Here is a 17,345-nt window from a genome sequence, read left to right as displayed (position 1 = left end):
TTTCCAGTAGCAACAGCAGAGCTTTTTTATTATTATTTTTTGAGACGGAGTCTCGCACTGTTGCCCAGGCTGGAGTGCAGTGGTGCGATCTCGGCTCACTGCAACACCTGCCTCCCGGGTTCGAGCTATTCTCCTGCCTTAGCCTGCAAAGTAGCTGGGACTACAGGCATGCGCTGTCATGCCCGGCTAATTTTTTTTGTATTTTTAGTAGAGATGGGGTTTCACCACGTTGGCCCGGATGGTCTTGATCTCCTGACCTCATGATCTGCCCGCCTCAGCCTCCCCAAGTGCTGGGATTACAGGCGTGAGCCACCACGCCCAGCCTTCATCTTTTTTTACCCGCCGTTTTAGAGACAGGGTCTTGCCCAGTCGCCCAGGCTGGGCTGCAGTGGCATGATCATAGCTCACTATAGCCTTGAACTCCTGGGCTCAGACGATCCTCCCCCTCAGCCTCCTGAGTACCTGGGACTACAGGCAGGCACCACTACAACCTGGCTAATTTTTTAACTTTTTTTTTTTTTTTTTTTTTTGTAGAGACTGGGGCAGTGTGGTATGGGGTCCCTATGTTGCCCAGGCTGGTCTCAAACTCCTGGGCTCAAGTTATCCTCCTGCCTTGGCGTCCCGAAGTGCTGGGATTACAGGTGTGAGCCACTGCACCCAGTCAACAGCAGAGCTTTAAACAGAGCACAGGGGTTTTTCTTTTTAGAGACAGAATCTCGCTCTGTCACCCAGGCTGGAGTACAATGGTGCAATCTCAGCTCACTGCAGTCTCTGCCTCCTGGGTTCAAGCAATCCTTCTACCTCAGCCTCCCAAGAATCTGGGAGCCAGGATTACAGGCTGGCACCACCATGCCTGGCTAATTTTTGTATTTTTAGTAGAGTTAGGGTTTCACCATCTTGGCCAGGCTGGTCTCAAACTCCTGACCTCAAGTGGTCCACTTGCCTCAGCCTCCCAAAGCGCTGGGATTACAGGCCGAAGCACAGGGCCGTTCTGAGACGGGGATCCTGTATGACTGACAGGTCACAAGCCTGTGATGCCTCCTCCCAGGGTTCCACGCTGGTCACAGCTGGGCTACCCTGGAGGACATCAGAACAGTCTCACCCTGGGAAGCCACGTGCAGGGGTCACCTCCCAGCTAATGGCTGGCAGTGGCTCATATTCATGGTTGGGATGTCCCTGCAGGTGACAGGTAAAGCCCACCCACCTGAGGGCTGCAGACGGACTGGTGTCGAGCGCCTCACTAAGGCAGAATCTTAGCAGTGATGAACATAACCACGCAGAAGCAGAGCTGACCACACACGGCATTGTGCTAATCTCTCCCTGCATCACCCACTCATCTGGTTCATGACGAGAACCATTATTACCTGATTTGATTTTCATTCATTCACTGATTCTGAGACGGAGTCTTGCTTTGTTGCCCAGGCTGGAACACAGTGGCGCGATCTCGGCTCACTGCAACCTCCGCCTCCCGGGTTCAAGCAATTCTCTGGCCTCAGCCTTCCGAGTAGCTGGGACTACAGGCGCACGTCACCACGCCCGGCTAATTTTTTGTATTTTTAGTAGAGACGGGGTCTCAAACTCCGGACCTCGTGATCCACCCACCTTGGCCTCCCGAAGTGCTGGGATTACAGGCGTGAGCCACTGCGCCTGGCCTGACTTTAATGAGAAAACTGCAGCTCAGAAAGGTTCATTAACTTGCCCTAGGTCACACAGCAACCAAGTGGCAGCCAGGACTTGAGCTCCACAGTGGGGGCCCAGAGGTAAAACCAGATTACAAAGGAGAAGGCAGCACAGAGTGGCTGGGCGAGGGGTTTGCAGAAATGAGGCTGAACAAGAATATGTTCCAAAAACTGCTTCCTCGTCATAAAACAGCATCATTCAGACAGCCCCCTATAAATCCCTTGTACCTCGTTCAAGAAATGCACTTAGGCTGCATGCAGTGGCCCACACCTGTAATCCCAGCACTTTGGGAGGCTGAGGCAGGTGCATCACCTGGGGTCAGGACTTCAAGACCAGCCTGGCCAACATGGTGAAACCCTATCTCTACTAAAAATACAAAAATGAGTCAGGCGTGGTGGTGCCGGTCGCCTGTAATCCCAGCTACTCGGGAGGCTGAGGCAGGAGAATCGCTTGAACTCAGGAGGCGGAGGTTTCAATAAGCCAAGATTACACCACTGCTCTCCAGCCTGGGCAACAGAGCAAGACTCTATTTCAAAAAAAAAAAAAAAAAAAAGAATTACATCTCAATAAGGCCGGCAGCCTAGCAGGCCCATGTGAATGTCTGGGGAAGCGGGGCAGCTGTTTCTGCATACCTAGCATCCATTTATCTTTTATTTTTTGTAGGGATGGGGTCTTGCTATGTTGCCTAGTCTGTTCTCACAAGTGATCTTCCCACCTCAGCCTCCCAAAGTGCTGGGATTACAGGTGTGAGCTACCATGCCCGACCCTGTTTATCCTTATTCCTTTACGGGAACCACAATCACTCTCGGCTCCAGGGAGGAGTCCAGCCAATCAGAATGTTTGTTCCTCCTGAGTCCCAGTGATTGGTTCAGGGAGGGGCATGGAATCCACGTTCCTTGCGGGTAGGATGAAGGATGGGGGGAATAAGGATGAAGTCAATATAGAAGGAAACAAAGCCAAGAGGCAGAGAGTGAGCACTGAGAAAATTCAATGAGCCCCTGGATCTAGCTGAACCTGAAGCCAGCCACTCCATGGCATTTTAATTCTGTATATCAATCATCTTTCTTACTTGAACCCATCTGAGTTGGATCAGCCTCTTGTCATCAGAAGCACACGATCAAGATTATAAATTAGGATGATTCTAGTCTCTCAATTCTTTTCTTTCTTGCAAAGGCACAATAAATCCCTGCCAGTAGGCTCTGGGCCCCGACAGTGTTACTAGTTGGAGAAGGGAGATCAAGGTCCTCCCAAAAAAACCCAAAGCAGGAGGGTTGAGGGGTCACTTTCACGTATTCCTTCGGTGCTTGTCCCCAAAGCCCAGACCCTGGTTCATCCTCCTCCCGCCCCAGGGAGCCCAATACCTCGGAGGACAGTGAGCTTGGCATGGACTGTGATCTCCCCAACCGAGTTCTGGGCCACACACTCATACACGTTTTCATCCCGCGGCGTCCTCAGTGGCTGGATCCTCAGCACTGCCCCGGCACTCTCATCAAACTCAATCGTCTGCCGTGGGCAGGAGAAAAAGGACAGCGTGAGGCTGGGGTCCCAGGAAGGTTCCTGTCTAGGCTGGGCTGTAGGGGGCTGGCAGTCAGCCCCATGACCCTGGGGGTGACTGGGAGAAGAGCTGGAGGCTGTATGTGCTTGTGTGTAGGTGTGCGGCGTAAATGCGCTGGAGGTGGAGACCAGGTTAGGGTACATATAAAAACAGGGTGGCCGAGCACGGTGACTCACGCCCGTAATCCCAGCACTTTAGGAGGCCGAGGCAGGCAGATCATGAGGTAAGGAGATTGAGACCAGACTGACCAACATGGTGAAACCCCGTCTCTACTAAAAATACAAAATTAGGCTGGGCACGGTGCCTCACATCTGTAATTCCAGCACTTTGGAAGAGTGCGAGACCAATCTGACACACATGGAGAAACCTGTCTCTACTAAAATTACAAAATTAGCCGGGTGTGGTGGCGCATGCCTGTAATCCCAGCTACTCGGGAGGCTGAGGCAGGAAAACTGCTTGACCACGGGAGGCAGAGGTTCTGGTAAACCAAGATTGCACCATTGCACTCCAGTCTGGGCGACAAGAGCAAAATTCCTTCTTAAAAAAATAAAAATATTCAAAATTAGCCGGGCATGGTGGCACACGGCTGTAATCCCAGCTACTCAGGAGGCTGGAGCAGGAGAATCACTCGATTCCAGGAGGTGGAGGTTGTGGTGAGCGAAGATCGCGCCACTGCACTCCAGCCTAGTGACAGAGTGGGACTCCAACTTAAAAAAAAAAAAAGAAAGAGAAAAGAACAGGATGTTGTGTGCATGCGTGAGGGTGACAAACGTGTGCAAGCCCACGTGATAGGCTTGCAAAGGCATGTGAAGACACGCTGAATGTGGCAATGTGCGTGTGTTCAGAGTTGTAAAGTTCCTTCTGTGTGCACTGGTGCTGTGCCCCCCGTGTTGTGAAGAAGACTCAGAGAGGGCAGGGCCTTGCCTGAGGCCACACAGCACTGAGCTGGCAGAGCAAGTGAGATGGGCAGGGCCCCGACTGGAGGCTGCGCCCCCAGGCCTGCCTGGCTACCGATGCCTGCACTCCCCCACACCAAAGCGTCCACGCTGCCTTCTGTGGCCCTGTCGGGGGAGTGTTGACCCCAGGCTGCCTCCCCCCACCCCCACTCACCTCGAAGCGCTGAGAGTTGACCTTCTTGCCCTTCTTGTTCCAGGTCACTCGTGGCTTGGGGTCGCCCGTGGCCTGACACACGAAAGAGGCCACACCCCCCGACACGCCGATCTGGTCCTTGGGTTCTTTGATAAACCGGGGGGGCTCTGGGGATACAGCAGGAAGAGGGGGAGTGGGTGGGTCCAGGCATCTGGCTAGGATCTCATGGAGCCACCAACACCTGCCCTCCACCCGCTGCTGACAGAAGTGCCACGTGGCCACTGGAGAGAGGCGGAGGAAGCAAGGATGACAATGGATGCCCTCCCACCGCACCCCCCGCCGTGGCATCCAGGGCACCCAGGTACCCACATACCCCACCCCCACCGTGGCATCCAGGGCACCCAGGTACCCACATACCCCGCCCCCCGCCATGGCATCCAGGGCACCCAGGTACCCACATACCCCGCCCCCCGCCATGGCATCCAGGGCACCCAGGTAGCCACATACCCCGCCCCTGCCGTGGCATCCAGGGCACCCAGGTACCCACATACGCCGCCCCCCCACCGTGGCATCCAGGGCACCCAGGTACCCACATGCCCCGCCCCCCGCCGTGGCATCCAGGGCACCCAGGTACCCACATGCCCCGCCCCCCGCCGTGGCATCCAGGGCACCCAGGTACCCACATGCCCCGCCCCCCGCCGTGGCATCCAGGGCACCCAGGTACCCACATGCCCCGCCCCCCGCCGTGGCATCCAGGGCACCCAGGTACCCACATGCCCCGCCCCCCGCCGTGGCATCCAGGGCACCCAGGTACCCACATGCCCCGCCCCCCGCCGTGGCATCCAGGGCACCCAGATACCCACATACCCCGCCCCCCGCCGTGGCATCCAGGGCACCCAGGTACCCACATACCCCCACCCCACCCGCAACAGCCACACCTGCTCACATGTGGATACAGCCTCAGCTGGGCACACCTGCTCAGGCACAGTGCCACTGGGAAAGATGGAAGGGAGACCCCTGAGATGTGGGCGTTCCTAAACTCAGCACCTGGAGCCCCTCCAAGGTGACCAGCCAAACCCCGGAGGGCCCTGAAAACGCTTGATGGAAGATAATTTGGTCTAATTCCCTGGTGAGATGTGGGGAAACTGAGGCACCCAGCAAGGGAGTGACCACGGGCTATGGGGCCAGAGCCAGCATTCGAACCCAGAGCTCCAGCTTCTCAGGAGGCATCCAGGAGGCAGCAGGACACGAGGGGTCAGTGCCCAGGAGACTGGTCCGAGCTGGAGGCAGGGGCTCAGAAAGGGTGAGTAATGTATTTTTTCTTTTTTTAAAATTGTACTTTAAGTTCTGGGGTTCATGCACAGAACATGCAGGTTACATAGGAACACACGTGCCATGGCGGTTGGCTGCCTCCATCACCCCGTCATCCACATTAGGTATTTCTCCTTATGCTGTCCCTCCCCTAGCCCCCTGCTCCCCGACAGTCCCCAGTGTGTGATGTCCCCCTCCCTGTGTCCATGTGTTCTCATTGTTCAACTCCCACTTATGAGTGAGAACATGCGGTGTTTGGTTTTCTGTTCCTGTGTCAGTTTCCTGAGAATGATGGTTTCCAGATCCATCCATGTCCCTGCAAAGGACATGAACTCATCCTTTTTTATGGCTGCATAGTATTCCATGGTGTATATGTGCCACATTTTCTTTATCCAGTCTATCATTGATGGGCATTTGGGGTGGTTCCAAGTCTTTGCTATTGTGAACAGTGCTACAATAAACGTATGAGTGCATGTGTTTTTATAATAAAATGATTTATAATCCTTTGGGTATATGCCCAGTAATGGGATTGCTGGGTCAAATGGTATTTCTAGTTCTAGATCCTTGAGGAATCACCATACTGTCTTCCACAATAGTTAAACTAATTTACACTCAAGAGGGAGTAATATTTAACCTATCCAACAGCACGGAGGGGCAGTGCCACCCTGATCTATTTTCTTTTTTTTGAGACAGAGTCTCACTCTGTCACCCAGGCTGGAGTGCAGTGGCACGATCTCGGCTCACTGCAATCTCCACCTCCCGGGTTAAGCGGTTCTCCTGCCTCAGTATCTGAATAGCTGGGAGTACAGGCGCGTGCTACCACACTCAGCTAATTTTTTGTTTTTAGTAGAGACAGGGCTTCACCGTGTTAGCCAGGATGGTCTCGATCTCCTGTCTCCTGACCTCGTGATCCGCTGCCTCGGCCTCCCAAAGTGCTGGGATTACAGGCGTGCACCACCGTGCCCAGCCTTCTTCTTCTTCTTCTTCTTTTTTTTTTTAAAGCAATAGGGATTCACTTTGTTACTCGGGCTGGAGTGCAACGGCACGATCTTGGCTCACTGCAGCCTAGACCTCCCAGACTCAAGCAATCCTCCTGCCTCAGCCTCCCAAGTACCTGGGAGTACAGGTGAATGCCATCACACCTGTAATCCCAGCACTGTGGGAGGCCGAGGCTGGTGGATCACCTGAGGTCAGGAATTCGAGACCAGCCTGGCCAACATGGTGAAAATCCGTCGTTACTAAAGAAACAAAAATCAGCCAGGTGTAAAAGTGGGCGCCTGTAATCCCAGCTACTCGGTAGGCTGAGGCAGGAGAATCGCTTGAACCCAGGAGATGGAGGCTGCAATGAGCCAAGATCATGGCACTGCACTCCAACCTGGGTGACATTAGAGTGAGACTCCATCTCAAAAAAAAAAAAAAAAATTACAGAGACGGGTCTCACTATGTTGCCCAGGCTTGGTCTGGACCTCCTGGCCTCAAGTTATCCTCCCATCTCGGCCTCCCAAGTAGCTAGGACTACAACTGCATGTCACTACGCCTGGCTAACTTACTTAGTTTTTAGAGATGGGATCTCCTATATCGTCCAGCCTGGTCTCAAACTCCTAGCCCTGAGCAGTCCTCCAAATGCAGCCTCCCAAGTTGCTGGATTTATAGGCGTGAACCACCATCCCCGGCTCTGCAATCCCCATTTAACATGTGAGGAAACTGAGGCACGAACCAGGCAAGAGACTTAAGTTTGGCTGGACATGCACAGCCAGGCGACAGCTGAGCTGAACACGCTCCTTTGAACCAGGCTGCCGTTCACACCACATTCTCCACCCTCCATGACGATCTTATGTGTTCAGTCTCTGCAATAAAGTCTGGAGGAGGAGTGTTTTTTGGTTTTTTTTTGTTTTGTTTTTGAGATGAAGTCTCACTCTGTCACCAGCCTGGAGTGCAGTGGTACAATCTCAGCTCACTGCAATCTCTGCCTCCCGGTTCAAGAAATTCTCCTGCCTCAGTCTCCCGAGTAGATAGGGTTACAGGCGTGCACCACCACGCCTGGCTAATTTTTGTATTTTTAGTAGAGATGGGGTTTCATCATGTTGGCCAGGCTGGTCTCGAACTCCTGACCTCAGGTGATCCACCTGCCTCGGCCTCCCAAAGTGCTGGGATTACAGATGTGAGCCACTATGCCTGGCGTGGAGTATGAGTGTTCTAACACCCTAGAGCAACCTCAGCAAGCTGCACCTGGGACAGACTACACTGTCTGGGAGAATTCATTAACATTGTTTTTTTATTGACTATTTTTACAGTAACCTTTGACTCTCCCAGAGGGATACCAGATTTCGGTTCAACTAAATGTTACAATGTATCCCCTAAGATGAATGGAGCTCCTGCTGAGATTTTTATCAACACACCCAAAGACTGCGACATACTTAGAACAGCCCTCAGGTCGCAACCTACGTATCCAATAAAAAGGGACTGATCAAATGAATGCCAGGCTATCTACACAGCAGAGTACTATGTAAGTATGAAAAGGGGCAAGGATGCTTTTTCTGTGTGAGATAGGGACTCGCTCTTCACCCAGGCTGGAGCGCAGTGGCACAAACACAGCTCACGGCAGCCTCAACTTCCCAGGCTCAAGCGATCCTCCCACCTCAACCTTCGGCGTAACAGGGACTACAGTCACATGCCACCATATCCGGCTAATTTTTGCACAGAGTTTTGCCATGTTGTCCAGGCTGGTCTCGAACTCCTAGCCTCAAGCAATCCTCTCACCTCAGGATGACTTTTATTTATTTTGGGGACAGGATCTCACTCTGTCACCCAGGCTCAAGTGCAGGGCATGATCTCGGCTCACTGCAACCTCCACCTCCCGGGTTCAGGCGGATTCTCCTGCCGCAGCCTCCCGAGTAGTTGGGATTACAGGCTCACACCATCATGCCCAGCTAATTTTTGTATTTTTGGTAGAGACAGGGTTTCCCTATGTTGGCCAGGCTGGTTTTGAACTCCTAACCTCAGGTGATCCACCCGCCTCAGCCTCCCAATGTGCTGGGATTATAGGCATGAGCCACTGTGCCCAGCCAGGATGCTTTTTAAGATGAACTACTAGGGTAGGAACAAGAAGACATACTATTAAACGGGAGTCGGGGGGCGGGGTGTGGTAAGCAAGAGGTAATAAAATACAGCAAATGCTACCATTGTACGACTTTTAAAAATAAATAAAGGGGTCTGGGCGCGGTGGCTCACGCCTGTAATCCCAGCACTTTGCGAGGCCAAGGCAGGCGGATCAGGAGGCCAAGAGATTGAGACCAGCCTGGCCAAGATGGTGAAACTCTGTCTCTACTAAAAATACAAAAAATTAGCCAGGCGTGGTGGCGTGCGCCTGAGTCCCAGCTACCCGGGAGGCCGAGGCAGGAGAATTCTTTAAACTGGAAAACGGAAGTTGCAGTGAGTCGAGATCGCGCCACTGCACTCCAGCCTGGCGATAGAGCGAGACTCCGTCCCAAAATAAAATAAAAATTTAAACTGCAAAAGGAAAGACTGTGTGTATGTGTAGAAACAGCGCTGCCTCCAGGGGCGAGTGGCCGCACACAGGGGCAGAGGCTTCTGCGTGGGGACCTCTTTAGATTTAGAACTAAAGACAAATTGAAGAAGTTATTTTTCTTATTTTTATTTTTTCTTATTTACTTATTTTTTTTTTTTTTTTGCAGAGACAGGGTCTCATTCTCTCACCCAGGCTGGAGTGCAGTGGTGCAATCATAGCTCACTGCAGCCTCAAACTCCTCGGCTCCAGGGCTCCTCCGGCCTGAGTCTCCGGAGTAGCTGGGACCACAGGTGCGTGCCACCACACCCAGCTAATTTTTAATCTTTTGTAGAGACAGGGTCTCACTACATTGCCCAGGCTGGTCCGGAACTCCTGGGCTCAAACAATCCTCCCACCTCAGCCCCCCAAGGCTCTGGAATTATCAGTGTGAGCCACCGTGCCCAGCTGGATTTATTTTAAAAAATAAAATTGCTTAAATAAAAAAGTGAGCTGATTAAAGAAAAAAATGGAGTAAAAACATTTTTAAGGCTGGGCACGGTGGCTCATGTCCGTAATCCCAGCACTTTGGGAGGCTGAGGCAGGTGGATCACCTGAGGTCGGGAGTTCGAGACCAGCCTGGCTAACATGGAGAAACCCTGTCTCTACTAAAAATACAAAATTAGCCGCACGTGGTGGCGCATGCCTGTAATTTCAGCTACTTGGGAGGCTGAGACAGGAGAATCGGTTGAACCCAGGAGGCGGAGGTTGCGGTGAGTGGAGATCGCGCCATTGCACTCCAGCCTGAGCAACAAGAGCAAAACTCTGTCTCAAAATAAAGGAAAAAAGAATTTTTTTTTAAGTAAAATTGTGGTGTCTGAGGAGAGGCAGAAGCCTAACAACTCAAATTTGAGCAACGCTAGGACTTTGAGCCTCTATGACCAGCTGGAAATGAGTGCAGTGAGTCCAAGGGCCATACAGATTCAACGGAAATGTTCTGGAAAGTTCTAGCTATTCAAAAGCCCAGAGAGGCCTGAAGAAGACCTGAGGTTCCAAGTCTAGGTCCCTATGGACCCCAACACCTCCCATCCATGGCATGGGCTGTGCTTTAAACAAAACAGAGTTCCCCAGTGGCCTGACCAGCCTCACCTCCCTCACTTGAGGCTCTGCTCCTGTTGATATGACCATATGTGTCTGCTTTGATCATCTGTCCCAAAAGCCACTAGACCTGGTCGTGTATGGGGGCTCATGCCTGTAATCATAGCACCTTGGGAGGCCAAGGCGGGTGGATTACCTGAGGTTAGGAGTTTAGGACCAGCCTGGCCAACATGGTGAAACCCCAACTCTACTAAAAAATACAAAAATTAGCTGGGCGTGGTGGCGGACACCTGTAATCTCAGTTACTTAGGAGACTGAGGCAGGAAAATTACTTGAACCCCAGGAGGCAGAGATTGCAGTGAGCTGAGATTGCGCCACTGCAACCCAGCCTGAGTGACAAGAGCAAAACTCCGTCTCAAAAAAAAAAAAAAAAAAAAAAAAGAAAGTCAGCCGACCCATAGGACTCATCCATGGCCTCCCTATGGCCTCCCTCAACTTTTTTTTTTGGAGATGGAGTCTCACTCTGTTGCCCAGGCTGGAGTGCAATAGTGCAATCTTGGTTCACTGCAACCTCCGCCGCCTGGATTCAAATGATTATCCTGCCTCAGTCTCTCAAGTAGCTGGGACTACAGGTGCCTACCACCACACCCAGATGATTTTTGTATTTTTAGTAGAGATGGGGTTTCACCATGTTAGTCAGGCTGGTCTTGAACTTCTGATCTCAAATGATTCACCCACCTCGACCTCCCAAAGTGCTGCGGTTACAGGTGTGAAGTGTTGCACCCGGCCCCTCAACTCTTTTACGGATCTTTCTGAGACAGTAACAGTCAATCCCACTGTACAAACTGAGGAATATTACTGGGTTCACGGAACTCAGGGTTCACAGAGCACAGAGCTCAGAGGCTGGGCACGGTGGCTCACGCCTGTAATCCCAGCACTTTGGGAGGCTAAGGTCAGGAGTTCGAGACCAGTTGAACAACATAGTGAAACCCCATCTCTGCCAAAAATACGAAAATTAGCCGGGCGTGGTGATGGGCACCCGTAATCCCAGCTACTCGGGAGGCTGATGCAGAAGGATCACTTGAATCCAGGAGGCAGAGGTTGCAGTGAGCTGAGATCATGCCACTGCACTCCAACCTGGGTGACAGAGAGAGATTCTGTATCAAACAAACAAACAAACAAACAAAAAACAAAAAAAAGAATACAGAGCTCAGAAGTTAACAGCGCTGGAATCTGAACCCGGGCCCTGCCTCCAAGCCCACATCTTATGCTCTTCTGCCCCTTCTACAGCCAGACTCTGAGCCTGCTTAGGGCAGCTGTTTTGTTCCACACTGAGCCCCAGGCTGGGCCTGCCCCCTCCTTCTGGCCTCAGGAGCAGTGACCTGGGGCCAAGTGTCCTCAGCCAAGGACATGAGGGAAAGTCACTGTGGCCGGATCAAGAATGTGTCTTCTGGTAAAGATCCCTCCCTCCGGAGCTGCTGGAAGGAAGGGCAGAAGCTGGCTGCGGGTAGAGACACGTCCAGCTGCCTGTCTGACCTGGAGCCAGAACATGCCCCTTGCCCCCAGCAATCCAGCGAGCAAGACCAGGCGGGTGCTGCAATCAGCCTGTCTGTGTCGCTCTTTCCTCCCGGGGTCTCTTCCTCCTCCTCTCATCTGGCAGCGTCAACCTCGGCTCGGCCAGCACCTCCCCTGGGGAGCCTTCTTGGATTACTGCAGGCCGGGTCAGGAGTCCCTTATGTCCCCACCGCACCCTGGGCGTCCCCAGCACACAGGGACGAAATACCCGCTTATGTGGCTCTCAGCAGAAAGGCCCAGGGACAGCCTCGCCTCCCTGGGACCTCAGACTTCCCCTCGGTGTCTGGTGACTCTTGAGAAAATGGAGCTCCCAACTTCACTGCCTGCTCCCGGACTTGGAGGGGTTCTGCTTCTCGGAAGCACCCCCACACCCCGCAGAGCAGACGCCCTCTCCGTCTTCTCCAGGCAGCTTAGGGATCTGAGCCAGCCTGGAAGAGCTCTCTCTGCCCACTGCGTCCCCTGTTAGAAAATGCCCCGTGGATGCTTGGAATCTCTCCTTTGGACAAACCTTACCCACCTTTTCTCGGCAAAGGGGCTGAGATGCAGGAAGGACCCCTCACCGCCTTGAGAAGGGCATGCCTGCAACTCGAGAGACACAAAAGACATGCCGTGCGACAGGCTTCAAGCCCGTGGCCGGAAGGACCAAAACCGAGGCTCAGGAAGGTGAAGGGGCTGGGCGCAGCGACTCACGCCTGTAATCCCAGCACTTTGGGAGGCCGAGGAGGGCGGATCACCTGAGATCAGGAGTTCGAGACCAGCCTGGCCAACATGGCAAAACCCGGTCTCTACTAAAAATACAAAAATTAGCCGGGCATGGTGGTGCAGTCCTGTAAACCCAGCTACTCGGAGGCTGAGGCAGGAGAGTTCCTTGAACCTGGGGGGTGGAGGCTGCAGTGGGAGCTGAGACTGCGCCAATGAACTCCAGCCTGGGTGACGGAGCAACTAAAAAAAATGTGACAGGACCTGCATTTCGTCACAGGGCGTGAGATGGGCAGGGACGGGACTGCAACCCACGCCCACCCGGTTCCAGCGCCCTGAAAATAACACAGGCTGGATAAACGGGGTTGTGGGTCTTTACCGACCCCAGGAACCGTGGGTGTCCCTGTTTCTTAGATGAAGAGATAGAAGTTCATGTGGCGATGCCAGTATCAAAAAAGCCAGGAAGGGAAGCCAGCTCTCTCCAGAGGCCCCGGCGCCTGAGCCTCCCACTCCATGGCCCGGCTTGGCCCCGTCTCTGTTTTTCCATTTCAGATTCTGCAGATGAGAATCCGGTGCCAGAGCTGGTGACCCACCCACCCTGTCCCCTCCAACCCCGCCCCAGGGCCGGCCCCACGGCATCCTGGGAAGGCCCCACTGGACCTGAAGTGATTTCTGGAGCAGAAATTGTTCCCCTACGCCTGCAATCCCGGCACTTTCCCTGTCATCCCAGCACTTTGGGAGGCCGAGGAGGGTGGATCATTTGAGCTCAGGAGTTCAAGACCAGCCTGGCCAACGTGGTGAAACCCCATCTCTACCAAAAATACAAAAATGATCAGGGCGTGGTGGTGGGCGCCTGTCATCCCAGCTACTCGGGAGGCTCAGGCTGGAGAGTCATTTGAACCTGGGAGGCGGAGGCTGCAGTGAGCCGAGATCGCACCATTGCACCCCAGCCTGGGCGACAGAGTGAGACTGTCTCAAAAAACAAAACAAACAAAAAAGCTAAAAGTGCTCAGTACTGAATGCCAGATATCCCCACACCCACTGCAGGGGAGAGAGGGGCCAGAAAGACTCAGGTGCTGGAGGCGGCCGGACAGATCACCGTGCAGCTATGCCTGGCTTCTGGGAGCTGAGGGAACGTGGTCATCGAGATCCTGGCCTGTGGCACCAGCAGCTCAGGTTCAAAGGGCCACTCTGGCTCACGGTGGCTCACGCCTGGAATCCCAGCACTTTGGGAGGCCGAGGTGTGAGGATCTTGCTTAAGCCCAGGAGTTTGAGACTGGTCTGGGCAAATAGTAAGAACCTAGTCTCTACAAGAAATTTAAAACATCTGCCAGGCCAGGCACAGTGGCTCACACCTGGAATCCCAGCACTTTGGGAGGCGGAGGCGCTTCAGCCCACCTCTTTTTTTTCTGAGACAAGGTCTTGCTCTGCTGCCCAGGCTGGAGTGCAGTGATGCAATCAGTTTCCACAGGCGTACGATGGGGATGCTGATAATCACGTTCACCTCATCAGGGCGTGGTGGGTGATCTGAATGCAGACGGCATTTACTAAAAAACAGCATGAGACCAGATGCCGTGGCTTCTACCTGTAATTCTAGCACTTTGGGAGGCCGAGGCAGGTGGATTGCTTGAGCTCCAGAGTTCGAGACCAGCCCGGGCAACATCATGAAACCCCCCGAATCTCTACAAAAATTTTTAAAAATTAGCCAGGCATGGAGGCGCACGCCTGTAGTCCCAGCTACTTGGGAGGCTGAGGTGGGAGGACTGCTTGAGCCTGAGAGGCAGCGGTTGCAGTCAGCTGACATCATGCCACTGCACTCCAGCCTGGGGGACAGAGTCAGACCCCGTCTCAAAAGAAAAAACAGCATGAAAACAAGAAAAAGCAAGGATGAATGAGGCAGGGTGTATGTCTCCGCTTTGCTAACCAGCGGTAATACTTATGTTTGCGGCAACACAGCAGCAGGCAGGGCTTATGACACGTCCGTGTCACGAGAATGCCGGATGCAGATGATGTTATGAGCCCTGGGACGGTGGTAGGGGAGGCTAAGCCACTAGCCCGAGGGTGCACAGCAGGCTGGCAGCAGAGCCAGGATTCGAACCCGGCCTGACTGCACAACCCAGCCTCTTCCCCTACTGCCCTGACCCCCTGTGTCCCCATGGGCCTGAGTGATGCCTTCTCTAGGTCCTTCATGGTGGGGTGAGTCTTGGCACTGGGCCCCAAACGGACCCTCATCCTCTTCACGTTACAGCCAGAAATGCAGCCTTGCCCATCTCTAAACTATACCAACCTCTTTCATCTCCAGGCCTTCCCGGGTGCTGTCATCCCGACCAGGAATGGCTTTTCCATAGGTGAACTCCTGTACACCCACAAAACCCCAGCCCCAGTGCCCTGTCTCCCAAGAAGCCTCTCCCGGCTCCGCCTGAGACAGTCTGTCTGCCTGTGTGTCTGCCAACAGGTGTAGGCACTGCCCATTGCAAGGAAAGGTGAACTCTGTGGCTCACTAAGGAGTGACCTCAAGTAAGTCCTGTGTCCTCTGAGCCTTGTCTGCCCTCATCGGGAGAGGAAGGTAACAAAACCCAGCCCGGGTTCTGGTCAGGCTCAGGGGAGAGGAAACAGGTAAGATCCGAGCTTAGCATGGAGTCCGGTGCCGATGCCGGGGACACAGACGCCGTTATCATTCCTGTTACTGCTTCGTGAAGATCATCACTATTGTTTATCTGTGAATGTCTCAGGGCTCAGCACACAGCCCTCAGCATTCAGCCTCCTTCATGGGGCTTATATAAAAGTTCCATTTGGCAAAATGGGGGGCCCCAGGCAGGAGGTGGAGAAGCATGCTCACACACACCCCCTGCCATAAATGCACGGGTAAACAAACACGCGGAGACCCGCACACCCCGAGCCAGCTTCTTACCTTCTGCTGCGCAGCCTCCGACGAGCAGGACCACAAGGAGGCCCATGGGACCAACCACAGACACCACGCCAGGGCCCCAGGCGGGCGCCATGCTTGGCAGCGACCTCCGATCTCCGGCCTGGAGGGGGATGGCCCCCCAGTCCCTCACAGAGAGGCCTCGAGCCGAGCGTCAGATGGGGCGGCGTCTGCGGAGACAATGAGGGGCTGTGAGAGCCAACCAGGGAAAATCCAGGAGACCTTCATGGAGGAGGCAGTGGGCGGGTCACATGGGGCAGGGGAGGGTCCTGTGGGGCTGGTCATGGGACACTGGGGAAAGATCATGGAGTAATGGGATGGAATGAAAGTGCTGGGCCCGGCTGGGCGCCATGGCCCATGCCTATAATCCCAGCGCTTTGGGAGGCTGAGGCAGACGGATCACGAGGTCAAGAGATCAAGGCCATCTATCTTGGCCAACATGGTGAAACCCCGTCTTTACCAAAAATACAAAAATTAGCCGGGCATGGTGGCGCACATCTGTAGTCCCGGCTACTCGGGAGGCTGAGGCAGGAGGATCGCTTGAACCTGGGAGGCGGAGGTTGCAGTGAGCCAAGATCATGCCACTGCACTCCAGCCTGAGCGATAGTGCAAAACTCTGTCTCAGAGAAAAAAAAAAAGTGCTGGGCCCTTGATATAGAATTATAGAATTGATGTGTCCCCCTACAAAAGAAGTCATGCTGAAACCCAGTCCCCACTGTGACGGTATTAGGAATCGGGTCTTTGGGATTAGGTCATGAGGGCAGAGACCTCACGAACGGGATGACTCAGAAAAGAGCTCCCGGAAAGCTCCTTGTCCGTTCTGCCACCTGAGGACACGGGGGGAAGACGCCTTCCGTGTACCAGAAGACAGCCCTCACCAGACACCAAATCTGTGTCGCCCTCACCTTGGACTTCCCGGCCTCTAGAACCATCAGGTACAAATTTCGGTCATTTACAAGCCACTCGGTGTGTGGTATTTGGCTACAGCAGCCCAAAGGGATGAAGGCAGCCTCCAGTCACCAGCCGAATCCCAACCCCAGCATGAGTTCCCAACCTGGGCTGGGCCAAAACCCAGCCCCGCGCCAGGACTGAGGACCTCTGGGGGTGCTGAGCCCTGGTTTTCTCCAACTCACAGGCTGCTTCTTAGGAAGGAGGGGACTCCAGATTACACTGCTGTCTGGCTCTGAAACCTGGTCCCCCAGGTCATGAGATGACTCTCTCCACACACCTGCCTGTCCCTGCCCTGCTCCAAGACCTCCCATGGCTCCCGGAGCCCCCAAGAAAGCCACTCCTGCTGACTTTACTATTTCCTCTCGCTTAGAGGTACAGCGTGCCAGCCAAGCTCAGTCCCACCTCCCAGCCTTTGCTTCTGCTGTGGCCTCTGCCTGGAATGCTGTCCCCCACCACATGACAGGTCTCAGCTCAGCTGTCACTTCCTCAGGAAGCCATCTCTGCCCCTCAAAGGTCGCTCCCCCTACATTCTACATCCCGGAGCGTCCTACATGACTAAGGTTAGCCTCCGTGGTATTTACCCTGGTTCCCAAATGAAAGGAACATGTTAATCATTCGGCATGCCTCTCCGACAAGAACCTCAGCCCCTCCAGGCCAGAAGCGTCCTTCATCACAGACCGTGAACCCTGGAATGGCCCCCTCCCCATCTCCACTCTGTCCAGAGCCAGGTCAGAGGGGCAGGGAGGGGCAGGGAGAGGCCCAAGGATAAGGTCTTTGTTGCCTGGTCAGGCCTGCACCCACGCCAGGCCATGCCCTGGGCGGGTCCAGGCTGTGGTCACAGGAACTGGTGGCACATAATAACGGGGCAGTCCCTGTGATTCTGACTCCCAAAATACTCAGCTGCGGTCACCTCGCCCAGCCCTGGGGCGGCCTCAGGGGAAGGACGGGCGGGTAGC

At 54.1% G+C, this 17,345-nt stretch overlaps 1 protein-coding gene across 12 annotated transcripts in view; it reads right to left on the bottom strand.

Annotated features, from left to right (window-relative positions):
• Positions 1–15,597, bottom strand: part of PTPRS (protein tyrosine phosphatase receptor type S) — a 79,816-nt gene extending 64,219 nt beyond the window's left edge. For 7 of the 12 annotated variants that reach the window (XM_064382033.1, XM_064382034.1, XM_064382036.1 and 4 more), the window contains exons 1-3: positions 15,424–15,596; positions 4,346–4,491; positions 3,042–3,183 (exon numbers count right to left, since the gene is read on the bottom strand). In XM_064382033.1, the coding sequence (XP_064238103.1) occupies positions 3,042–3,183; positions 4,346–4,491; positions 15,424–15,514 (379 nt within the window). In that variant the 5' untranslated portion in view covers positions 15,515–15,596. Of the gene's footprint in view, positions 1–3,041; positions 3,184–4,345; positions 4,492–15,423 lie in introns of all 12 variants that reach the window. The other 5 variants (XM_064382041.1, XM_064382042.1, XM_064382043.1 and 2 more) reach the window with 3 other exon arrangements.
• Between the last annotated feature and the right edge of the window lie 1,748 nt (positions 15,598–17,345).

Source organism: Aotus nancymaae, unplaced genomic scaffold (assembly GCF_030222135.1).
Source record: "Aotus nancymaae isolate 86718 unplaced genomic scaffold, 86718_ANA_hifiasm-v0.15.2.pri h1tg000028l, whole genome shotgun sequence".
Classification (NCBI taxonomy): domain Eukaryota; kingdom Metazoa; phylum Chordata; class Mammalia; order Primates; family Aotidae; genus Aotus; species Aotus nancymaae.
Note: the sequence above shows the minus strand (reverse complement) of the source record. Positions and strands in the feature narration are given on the sequence as shown.